This window comes from Orycteropus afer, unplaced genomic scaffold (assembly GCF_000298275.1).
Source record: "Orycteropus afer afer isolate SDZICR_OR568_19922 unplaced genomic scaffold, OryAfe1.0 scaffold00104, whole genome shotgun sequence".
NCBI classification, from domain to species: Eukaryota; Metazoa; Chordata; class Mammalia; order Tubulidentata; family Orycteropodidae; genus Orycteropus; species Orycteropus afer.
Genome location: NW_006921691.1, coordinates 8,007,132 through 8,019,086, shown reverse-complemented (window position 1 = coordinate 8,019,086; position 11,955 = coordinate 8,007,132). Strand labels below are relative to the sequence as shown.

The following is an 11,955-nucleotide window of genomic DNA, read 5'->3' as shown; positions in this document are numbered from 1 at the left end:
AAGAGTTGATGCTTTTGAGTTGTGGTGCTGGTGGAGAATGCTGAAAGTACCATGGACTGCTAAAAGAACTAACAGATCTGTCCTGGAGGAAGTGCAGCCAGAATGCTCCTTGGAGGCAAGAATGACCAGACTTCATCTCACCTATTTGGTCATGTTGTAGGAAGAGACCATTCCCTGGAGAAGGATGTCATGCTTGGTAGGGTGGAGGGTCGACGAAAGACGGGAGGCCTTCAATGAGATGGATTGACACAGTGGCTGCGATGATGGGCTCAAGTATAGCAGGGATTGTGGGGCTGGCGCAGGATCAGGCAGTGTTTCGTTCTACTGTGCATGGGGTCGCTATGAGTCGGAAACAACTCGACGGCACTTAACAACAACAACAGACTGAAAAGAGAGAGCAAGAAGGTTTTCTGGGAATTAAAAGGAGCCCTGGTAGTGCAGTGGTTAAGCACTCAGCTGATAACCAAAAGATTGATGTTTTGAACCTACTACCTCCACAGAAGAAAGATGTGGCCATCTGCTTCCATAAAGATTAAAGGGTTGGAAAACCTATGGGGTAGTTCTACTGTGTCCTATAGGGTCACTGTAATTCAAAATCAACTCAGTGGCAATGGGTTGGGGGTTCTGTTTTGTTTTGAACTAGAAGAATTGAATGTCCAGACACAGATACCTTGTGGTGAATGAAAATTGCTATAACACCTACAACTCGTTATAGTTTTCCTGCATATCCAAAAAAATCAGTTGCTATTGAGTTGATTTTGACTCATGATGACCCGTGTTTGTCAAGAGTAGAACTGGGTTCGATAAGGTTTTCATGGCTGATTTTTTTTGAAAGTAGATTGCCAGGCCTTTCTTTTAAGGTGTCTCTGGGTAGACTTGAATCACCAGCCTTTCAGTTAGCACCATCCAGATAGATACTCAAGACATGGGTGATTTGAGAACTTCAAGACAGATTTGTTCATTTTTCTAGCAGTCCATGGTACATTCAATATTCTTTGCCAGTACCACAGTTCAAATGCATCAAGTCTTCTGTGGTCTTCCCTAATCATTGTCCAGCTCTCACATGCATATGTTGTTGTTCTTGTTATGTGCCACTGAGTTGTCTCCAAGTCATAGTGACCTTATGTACAGCAGAATGAAACACTCACCAGTTCTGTGCCAGCCTCACGATCCCTACTATACCTGAGCCCATCGCTGTAGCCACCCTGTCAATCCATCTTGTTGAGGGCCTTCTCCTCTTTCATTGACCCTCCACTTTACCAAGCATGACATCCTTCTCCAGGCAGTGGTCCCTTCTGACAACATAAACAAAGTAGGTGAGACAAAGTCTGGCCATTCTTGCTTCCAAGGAACATTCCTGCTGCACTTTCCTCCAGGAGAGATTTGTTCATTCTTTTAGCAGTCCATGGTACTCTCAGCATTCTTTGCCAACACCATAACTCAAAGGCATCAACTCTTCTTCGGTCTTCCTTATTCATTGTCCAGCTCTCACATGTATATGAGGCGATTGAAAATACCGTGGCTTGGGTTAGGTGCATCTTAGTCTTCAAGGAGATCTCTTTGCTCATCAGCACTTGAAAGAGGTCTTTTGCAACAGATTTGACCAATGCAGTAGGTCATCTGATGCACTTAACTGCTGCTTCCATTGGCATTGACTATAGAACCAAGTAATATGAAGTCTTTGACAACCTCAGTCTTTTCTCCATTCACCGTGATGCTGCTTATTGGTCCAGTTGTGAGGATTTTTGTTTCTTCATATTGAGGTTTAATCCATACAGCAAACTGTAGTCTTTAATCTTCATCGGTAAGTATCCAAGTCATCCTCGCCTTCAGCAAGCAAAGTTGTGTTGTCTGCATATCTCAGGTTGTTAATGAGTCTTCCTCTAATCCTGATGCCACGTTCTTCATATAGTACAGCTTCTCGGATTATTTGCTCAGCATACAGATTGAATAAGTATGGGAAAAGGATATAACCCTGACACATTCCGTTTCTGATTTTAAACCATGCACATGCATATGAGGCTGCTGAAAATACCATGGCTTGGGTCAGAGGCACCTTAGTCTTCAAAGTGACATCCCTGTGCTCTGCATGTTCTTCTCTAATTCCTGCTTAGCCTTTTTGGGGCTTTTATAGAGTTATGAAATGGCTCAAAGGTAAGTTAGAAGAAAAAGGAAGACTAAAGAGCAACATAATTCATTATTTAATAACTCATTCCTTACACAAATAAAAATTGAATATAATTTTTAAATAATATATTGAAAATGTTCTACAGCGTCTTTATTGAGCATATTCCGTGATAACCACTGAAAATACAAAGATGAGTAAGATCTTGTACTCATAGAATCCAGAGTGTATTGACGCAGTTGAATATAAGGAAAAACTGGTCAGTTTTATTTTCTTTTATACTAATATTCTTAAACAATGTATTTTATTTAGTTGTAGAAGATGATGAAGATGACTTTCCAACTACACGTTCTGATGGCGATTTCTTGCATAATACCAATGGCAATAAGGAAAAGTGTAAGTAATACATTTTTCCCCTTGGTTGGATAAAATACAACTTTCTAAAGATAAATAATATTTCATTGTATATTAAAGAATAATGACCTAATGAGTAATTTTTAAAAAGTAGTGGAACTGCTGGAATCCAAGTGAAAATTTCTCTAGGAAATATACCTTCTGAAGTTAAATATTATTGATTCGATTTTGAAAACTTTATATGAATGAAAGTAGTTTTCTATTTCAGAGATCATATTGGAATAGTCTGTTATTGATACTAGAATCTAATGCTTCTCTCTTCTCTACCTTTTCCTTTCCCTATTTCTTTTCATAATGAGTCTTTCTTTCCTTCTTCTTTCTCCCAGCAGTCTTACAAAAATATTAGTCCACTGTTAAAAAACTGTCCTTATAACTTGGGTCTGAAACATTGTTATACCTTAGTCAGTCATCCAGATTTATATATCTTTGTGGAATTAGAGAATAATTTTGGGAAAGTTCTTTCAGTTATATTTTAACTTCACAATGAATAATCTGCTTTAAGAAGACATATGTTTGGATATTGGGGGAAAATTATTGAAAGTTGTTGTAAAACTCCTAGGCACCAGCTATGCCACCTACATTCTCTAAAAGAGAAAGGAAGTTTATTTTCTGAAGAAATTGAACTAGAGAGTTATAGATTCAAGAATACCAAGCAAGCAAAGCATGGGAACATGGACCTATCAATAAAAATGATTATATAGAAATTTACATACAGATTATTTAAATCTTACTGTTCTACTTAATGTCTAAGAACATTCGTAGCCAGAACCTAAAAGGAAGTTTGCGTATGGAAGGATACGATTCCCGGCCCCTTTCTCTTACTCTGTTTGCAGATTACCCATCAATGACAGATAGATTTTCTGACAAAAAATTAAAAAGCAACTCTGGAGAAAAAGAATGGCTACAGAAAAAGACCTACAGATGTTTTTAGGAGTCCTCCATGAAAAAGCTGTCTCACTACTAGATCACTCTTTGTGAAGCCCTCCAGTAGATGAGCCCTGCTAGGGCATAGAGAGATTCCAGTACTACACACTTAAATATGAACAGCTAGCCAGGTATCTGTAGATGTTTGAGGAAAGCAACCAAAATAATCAAACTAGAAAAAGGAACTCAGAAAAGTCAGGAAGCAAAAGAAAACTATAATTAATGTCTTTTGTATTTATTTGTATGTTTCTTTAAATATTTATATATTTATAATATATATTATATTTTATCCCTGACACAAAAGAACTTTTAGAAATTAAAAATTATAAAAGCAAGAATTAAAAATATTTTATTGGAAGGGTTTATTTATAAGAAGTTGAGGAAAGTTTCAGAAAACACTCAAGAATAATGAAAGAGAAGAAAGAAAGAAAATAAATTTGAGTGCCAACACAGGAGATCTGATACCCGACTAGTATCAGTTCCAGATAGAGGGAATAGAGAAATAGCGGGAAAGAATTACAAAATAATTAATAAAAGAAAATGCACAAAACTGAAAGTCTCAAGTCTCTAAATCGAAGAGAACACTGAACAACCAGCATAACAAATAGGGATGGAGGGAACAAAACAGAATCTTCGTCAAACCATGCATCATCACCCTGGGGAGAGAAGATTTTGAAGAGGAGGTGGGGTGGTAAGTGAAGTTATACCAAAAATTAAGAGTAAGAATGGCCTTCACAAGGGGTTGGAAATTATATAATAGTGGAACAGAACTCCTCTTGATTCTGTATGAAAATTATTTTCAACCTTAGGTTCTATACCCAGTCCAGTTTTCCTATCAAATGTAAGGATGAAAATAAACATATTTTTAAATATCCTGTAATCTTAAAAAGTTTTTTCTGTGCATCTTTATCAGGAAACTGTTGCTATCCTGCCTTTTCAGAAGGGTTTCTCCACCAGTCCCATTTTCTGTCCCCTATGCATACACGCACACTCACAGCAAATACACAGGCTTTTGAAATGCATCTCGTGAGGAAATGAAAAACTTCATCACAGAAGCATTGAGAATCCCCCTTAGGTTGTCTATATGTACCATTCAAAATAGAATGTGAGAGTCTAATAAAAATAAGGGCATTCCAAATCATTTAGTTTCTTCCAGCATTTGTTTTTCATCTTTGATATAACTCACATTTGCTTACTGGTCAGTTCTTGGTAGTACTTTTGAAAAAAGTACTTTTTTAAAAAAGTTGTTTTTCAAGTATTTAAGGAGAGAGTTCAACTGAAATATATATAAATCTGAATGATAATCTTTAGAGTATAAGTACTTACAAATCTAGCATTATAGATTATTTTGTCAGTTCTTCCATTTCTGCCCTTCATATACATGGTTACATATTTTCAACTTCCTTTTACTGTACTATACCATTTTCCTAAAGGAAATTAAGACATGTCATCTTGTCTCTAAGAATTTTTCTTCCCTTATCTTAGGCTATACTTCCTTTAGGAAATATGCTCATCGAAAATTATTAAGTACTTGGAGAGTATGTTGGTGTTTTTCTATAAAGATTAATCTGGTACCACCATATAAGGGATTAGAGGCCTGAAGCAAAATATCAACATAACCAAGAAAAAAAAAAATCAACCAATACTGAAAATAGTCTGGTGGTTGCCAAATTAAGATGAGGGTTTGTCTTTATGACTTTCATTTCTTGACAAGCGTAACGTGAGAGAAATTTATTTCAGAGGGACTTACTGTGCAAAAATTTTATTTTCAAGTGTTTGAAAGTTTAAAAATCTATTTTATATTATTCCACAGAGGGTTTCAGATGGCTACTTCCAGGTGAAAAGATATGTTTGTATATTTCTAGAATTTTTCCCAAAGGCATTTTTATGTTGCTCTTTCATCCTGTACTTACTCCTTAGTCTATAAATTAGTAAATATTCACCAGTGAGCACCCATTATTGCATACTTTCTCTTGTATAAGATATAGATGACTTTGAATTTCTAAGTTGATTATTAATAAAATTAGTAGTTTGTAAGGAAACTCAGTTATTGGTAAGAATAAGGGAAAAAGTAGAAGTTAAAATTATAGAAAAAGTTTTTTTTGTTATTGTAGTTATGTGCCGTTGAGTCGGACCTGACTCATAGCGACCCCTCCTTAGATTTCCAAGGCAGTATCATTACAGAAGTAGATTGCCCAACCTTCCTTCCGAGGAGTGGCTGGTGGGTTTGAACCGCAAGCCTTCTGGTTAGTAGTCAAGAACCTTAGACACTATGCTACCAGAGCTCCTAAAAAAGTTTTTAGTCTTATAAAAATATATGCATTTTTAAAACAACTTTGTTGTTGTTAGTATGTGCTGTTGAGCTGGATCCGACTCATAGTGACCTTTCCTTGGGTTTCCAAGGCAATAACACTATGGAAGTCAATTGCCCAAATTTCCTTCCTGGGAGTATCTGGTGGGCTTGAACTGCCAGCCTTCTGGTTAGCAGTCAAATGCTTTAGCACTATGCTATATTAAGGTATAATTGACACCAATAAATTGCACATATTTAAAATGTACAATTTGATAAGTTTTTATATATGTATATACAGTTGAAATTATGACCACAGTCAAAACACTGAAAATGCCATCACCCTCAAAAGTTTCATGGAGCACTTTCGTAATCACTCCCTCCTGCCCCTCACCCCATTTCCAAACAACCATTGATCTATTTTCTGTTATTATAGATTCATTTGTATTTTTTAGAGTTTCATGTAAATGGAATCTTACTGTCTGTGTTCTTTTTTGCCTGGCTTTCTTTTTTAGTTTGAGATTCATGTGTGGCACCTATCAATAGTGAATCCTTTTCATTGCTGAGTAGTGTCCTTTTTAAATATACTGCAGTTCGTTTCTTCATTCATCTGTTGGTGAACATACTTGGGTTCTTCCCAAATTTTGGCTGTTACAAATAAAGCCACCATGAACATTTGTGTATAAGTCTTCACACAGACATTTTGCATTGAGTTTTTAAAGTTGAAAGTATTATTATTTTATTTATTATGGTTGTATACGAAGGATTACATAACAGCTATAATATATTCTCTTGTTTATATTTAATTCAAGGCTAAAATTATAAATGTAAATGTAAGAGCCACATAATATGAGTATTAGTCTTGGCTTAAAATTTAGAAATCATTTAAAAATTTAGTATTACTGTATTCGGTTATCCAGTTTGTCATACTGTGGTGGCTTGCATGTTGCTGTTGGGCTGGAGGCTATGCTTACCAGTATTTCAGATACTGAAATATCTGGACAGATTTCAGCGGAGCTTCCAGATTAAGCCAGACTGAAAACAAAGAAAGGAGCCATCCACTTCTCAAAGAATTGGCCAGAGAATACCTTATGAATAGCAGTGAAACACTGTCTGGTGTATTACTGGAAAACTTTAAGAATTTGCCTGCAGGAATAGCAAGGATTGTGAGAATGGCGCACGACCAGTCCGTGTTTCATTCTGTTGTACATAGGGTCACTATTCTGGTCACCTACTGCCACTCTGACAGGAATATACCACAAATGGGATGGCCTTAACAAACAGGTGTTGGTTCTCTTACTATTTGGAGGCTTTAAGTCCAGGTTCAAAGTGCCAGGCTCTAGGGGCTGTGTGAAAGCCCCTCGACCTTGGGCTTCAGTTCTGCCTTTTGCTCCCAGCACACTGAAGCTAGAAGCATCTCTTCACTCAGGCAGCTACTGGCTGCTGAGGCTAATAAGCCCAAGGTTGACAAACAAAAAGTCACAGTCCCTATGTTACCAAACCACACGTCTGCTCATTAATTCAAGTCCATTGAAAATCCCAAGGGCAGTAGAGCATAGCAGGCTACTGAACAACAACATGGCTACATGCAGGGTCCAAGCATGCCATAAGTTAGAGACCATTCCCAAAGCTGTTTCTTATATGTGGGAAGCAGACCACATCCCTAAAGCAGCTACTCAGCTGCTTGTGGAAGATCCCACCATGGAGCGGATTGCCAACTTCATCATGGGAAATAACTACTACCAGCTGCCAGGCCACTCAACCAGGCCCAACCAAGTTGACACACAACTTTAACTACCACAGTCACTATGAGTAGGAGCTGACTCGATGGCAGGTAACAACAGTTTATCTTCAGATATTTTTAAAACTGTAAGTTTCGCAGAAGTTAAACTAGTTATTGACATAATTAGGTCCCACTTTATGCTGTCAGAATGTTATCGTTTGAGTATTACTCCTCCTACCAGTTGATTTACTGAGTGTAACATAGCACATCAACTTCAGGAAATAGAATCTAGACTAAAAGATTTAAGGATGTATGCTGCCATGGCCTGTTTGCTCGCAGAGCATTGATAGGAGATTTTAAAATGTTGGTCCACAGGAAGAAAATTGTGGTCCAGAACATTTTCTGATCTTGAATTTTGATGAGGGATTATTTCTTCATTAGAAACATGTCCAGTGAATACCTTTCTTTTTCAGTATTTCCTCATGTAACACCAAAAGGGATTAATGGTATAGACTTTAAAGGGGAAGCGATAACTTTTAAAGCAACTACTGCTGGAATCCTTGCTACACTTTCTCACTGTATTGAACTAATGGTAAAACGTGAGGACAGCTGGCAAAAGAGACTGGATAAGGTAAGACTAGTGTTTTTTTGTTTGTTTGTTTTTTATTTTTTATAAAAATACACTCAGATTTTACTTAAATTTTATATATTGATTGAAACATTTAAAGTAGATTAACTGCTTAGGGAAATATGTATCTGATTGAAGGAAATAGGAGGTGGTATTACTCCTGAAACTTTATGGAACTCATAGGCTCATTTTCCTGATGAGATTGACCATTTATTTATTCAGTTACTATAAAATATGTTTTCATGATAGGAATTTAATATTATGAAAACTTTTATAATGATATGAGTAATACCTTGGAATAGAAGTGACGTACCGTTTAACATTACCCAGCTTTAGTGCGTGATCTATGAAATTGTGTTTAAGTTGTATGAACTAACTTAAACACCAGTTTATTAAGTTAAACATTTACTACATTCATAAAACCAAAAAAGAAAAAAACAAACCTACTGCCATCAAGTCAATTCCAAATCACAGTGACACCCATAGGGTTTCCAAGGCTATAAATCTTTACAGAAGCAGACTGCCTCATCTTTCCCCCACAGAGCAGCTGTTGGGTTCAAACCACAGAACTTTTTTGGTTAGCAGCTGAATGCCTTAACCACAGCACCACCTGAATTCCTTCTGTGTGATGGTACAGTGCTTAAAGCATTCAGCTACTAACCAAAAGCTAGGCAATTTGAAACCAGCTGCCACTCCACAGGAGAAAGATGGGGGCAGTCTACTTCCATAAAGATTTGCAGCCTTGGAAAACATACAGGATGGTTGTATACTCTGGCCTATAGGGCAGCTATGAATCAGAATTAGCTTGATGGCAGTGGAGAATATTACATTCATAGGGATGTATTTTTTCAGAGGTCATATGATACACTTTAACATACATTATGTTCTGTTGCACGTATCTGGCTTCTGTTAACATTTTTCTACCTTTGTTTAAACTGCAGCACTGGTAAAAATACTATACTATGAATCTTTAGTATCTGGTATGAAGTATGGCTCATTACTTTTGTTCAGGAGGAAAACCTCTGTTTGTAATTCAACTTAAGTAAAATTGTCAGAACTGAAACATACCCTAGAGATCTAATTCTACTTCACCTTTGTCATTTTATAGAAAAGGGAACTGAGGCTTAGAAACTGGTCCACAGGTACCCAAGTAGCAGAACTAGAGAAATTTCACTCTATTCTGATATTTCAGCTCCGATACTAGGCCAGACATCAGTCAGAATTTTATTATTCATTAGTAAGTCATACTGCATGGAGTGTTTGAAGGTCTTACTGATTTGAGCAAGACACTAAGGAAAGCAATGTAATCACTCATGTAATGACAGAATGGCCACAGGATTTGAATAACACTATGACGGCACATAACAACAACATGTGTATAAAGGCCCTACTTTTTAGAAGAAAACGACTGTTTAGACCTATCAAGGGCAGGAATGAATCATTTTGGCTAGCTATATATATTCTCTAAAAACAGACAATGAAACTTCCATTTAAGGTGTAGGCATTTCAGTTTTCATTCTGGAACTGGGTAATATATCTTCAAAGATTTCAGCCCTGGGCATCCTCTGAAATCCATTGGACTAAGGTTCAAAAGTATCATTCAGCTTGTCCAGACTAGCTTATTTAAAACTTTTTGGCAGCTTTCTCTTAAAGTCTCCTGTCTTTAATCTGTTTGTCTTTCACTCCAACCACAGTGCCTCAAAAAATACTCATTTGAAAAAATAAAAATAAAAAAACTTTTTACATTATGTAACATGACTTTTCATCTTTTCTTTACTGCAATCTAGTCTCTTATTTGTTCTGTGGAAAGGGAGGTGAACCTTTGATTGTGTTCAGTATTTTCAGTCTTACTTATTTTCTTTTTTTATTGAGTAGCAGTAAGTAGAGGAAACAAAGGACCTGTGAAAAAGCTGCTTATTGCTGCCTCTCTTAACCAAAGAACAAAAGATGGTGGTATTAATTGAAAAGTGAAACTGTATTTTATAGTGTTCTTACAGGTCTATTTTATGTCCAATCTTACTCACTTTTCCACTATAGTTTTTTCTCAAGGTTAAAGTGATAGCAGGATCTCAAAGTTTATAGGAAATGGTTATAAAGAAAACCAGAAAGTTCTCAGAATTGCTTATCAACAAATAGTATTTTAGATAATTCATAGAATTGGGAAAGAAAGTACGATCAGTGGTAACTTACTATGGCTTCATTGAAATTGTTCTGCTTCATTCAACAAGTGTATGTGTGCCCTGTGCTAGGAGCCATGCAGTGCAGTGGTTAAAGCACTCAGCTGCTAACCAGATGGTTGGCGGTTCAAGCTCACTGGCTGCTCTGGAGGAGAAAGACAAGACAGTTTACTTCTGTAAAGATTTACAGCCTTGGAAACCCTATGGGGGCAATTCTATACTCTGGCCTACAAGATCACCATGAGTCGGAATCGACTCAGTGGCAGTGAATTTGGTTTTGGTGATTGGTCAGTCATGTCCACTAAGTCCAAAAATTCTAAGATTAAAACATTTAGTTATTTACAGTATTAATAAGAGAGTATCTGTTCATTGAAGAGAACCTTGTTTAATAGATTTACAGATATGTAATTTTCCCATGCTTTCTTATTTTCTACCCTGTTCACTTGGTTTTGTTTTATTGATATATTCTGTCCATACAGTGAAGTGTACCAATCTTAAGTATGTTGCTTGTTTTTTTATTTTTCATTTGTACATATGTATGTGTACATATATCCCTATGGAAGCTCTAGTAGCATAGTGCCTAAGGCACTTCACTGCTAACCAGAAGGCTGGCAGTTCAAACTGACCAGCCACTCCTCAGAAGGAAGGTTGGGCAATCTACTTCTGTCTTGATACCACCTCGGAAACCCAGGGAGGGGTCGCTATGAGTTGGGTCTGACTTGACAGCACATAACAACAACATAAATATATCCCTATAGGAGCCTAGTCGCACAGTAGTTAAGTGCTTGGCTGCTAACTAGAAGATCAGTAATTTGAACCCACCAGCCACTCCATGGGAAGAAGATGTAGCATCTGCTTCCATAAAGATTTTTGTGTTGGTGTTAATTTTTATTGTGATTTGGGTGAAAGTTTACAGAGCAAATTCATTTTCCAAACAGCAGTTCATACACATTTTGTTTCATGGCATTGACTGCAATTCCCCACAACATGATAGCTCTCTTTCCACTTTCTTCCCATAATTACCTCTTCCCGTACCACACCCCCCCCAAAGGTGAACACATTTCTAACTTACATTGCCATAAACATGATAAAAATAAATCATGCAGTATATATACTCTTGTGTTTGACTTTGTTTTTCCTCATAGAGACCGGGTGTACAACAGAACAAAACACTCCCCACTCCTACAACATCCTCACAATCATAGTTGTATTTGAGCCTATTGTTGCAGCCAATGTGTCAATCCATTTGACTGAGTGTCTTCCTCTTAGTGGTAATTTAAATGGTAGCTTATGGTATATGTCGTATATACCCTAGTGAAACATGTTTTCTTGGTTTTCATACCAGTGGAATTATTATGTAGTATATAGTATATAGTTTCAGTGAAATGCAGAAGAAATCCACTTAAAAGACTTCATTGTAGTTAAAATGCCCGCTTCAAATGATAAGTTTTTCACTTAATTTTGTTTTGTTTTGTTAAATAGGAAATTGAGAAGAGAAGAAGAATAGAGGAAGCATACAAAAATGCCATGACAGAATTGAAGAAAAAGTCCCACTTTGGAGGACCAGACTATGAGGTATAAACCTTTACTTTATTGATCTTTTCAAAAAACCTACTTCTGGTCTTGTTGATTTTTTCTGTAGCCCTTCTATTTTCTGTTTCATTGATTTCTGCT

The 11,955-nt window shown here is 36.7% G+C and overlaps 1 protein-coding gene across 1 annotated transcript in view; it reads left to right on the top strand.

Annotated features, from left to right (window-relative positions):
• Positions 1 to 11,955, top strand: part of CERT1 (ceramide transporter 1) — a 246,090-nt gene that overhangs the window by 170,465 nt on the left and 63,670 nt on the right. Inside the window, exons 7-9 of the mRNA XM_007943355.2 lie at positions 2,438 to 2,521; positions 7,950 to 8,107; positions 11,764 to 11,856. Of these exons, the coding sequence (XP_007941546.1) occupies positions 2,438 to 2,521; positions 7,950 to 8,107; positions 11,764 to 11,856 (335 nt within the window). The remainder of the gene's footprint in view (positions 1 to 2,437; positions 2,522 to 7,949; positions 8,108 to 11,763; positions 11,857 to 11,955) is intronic.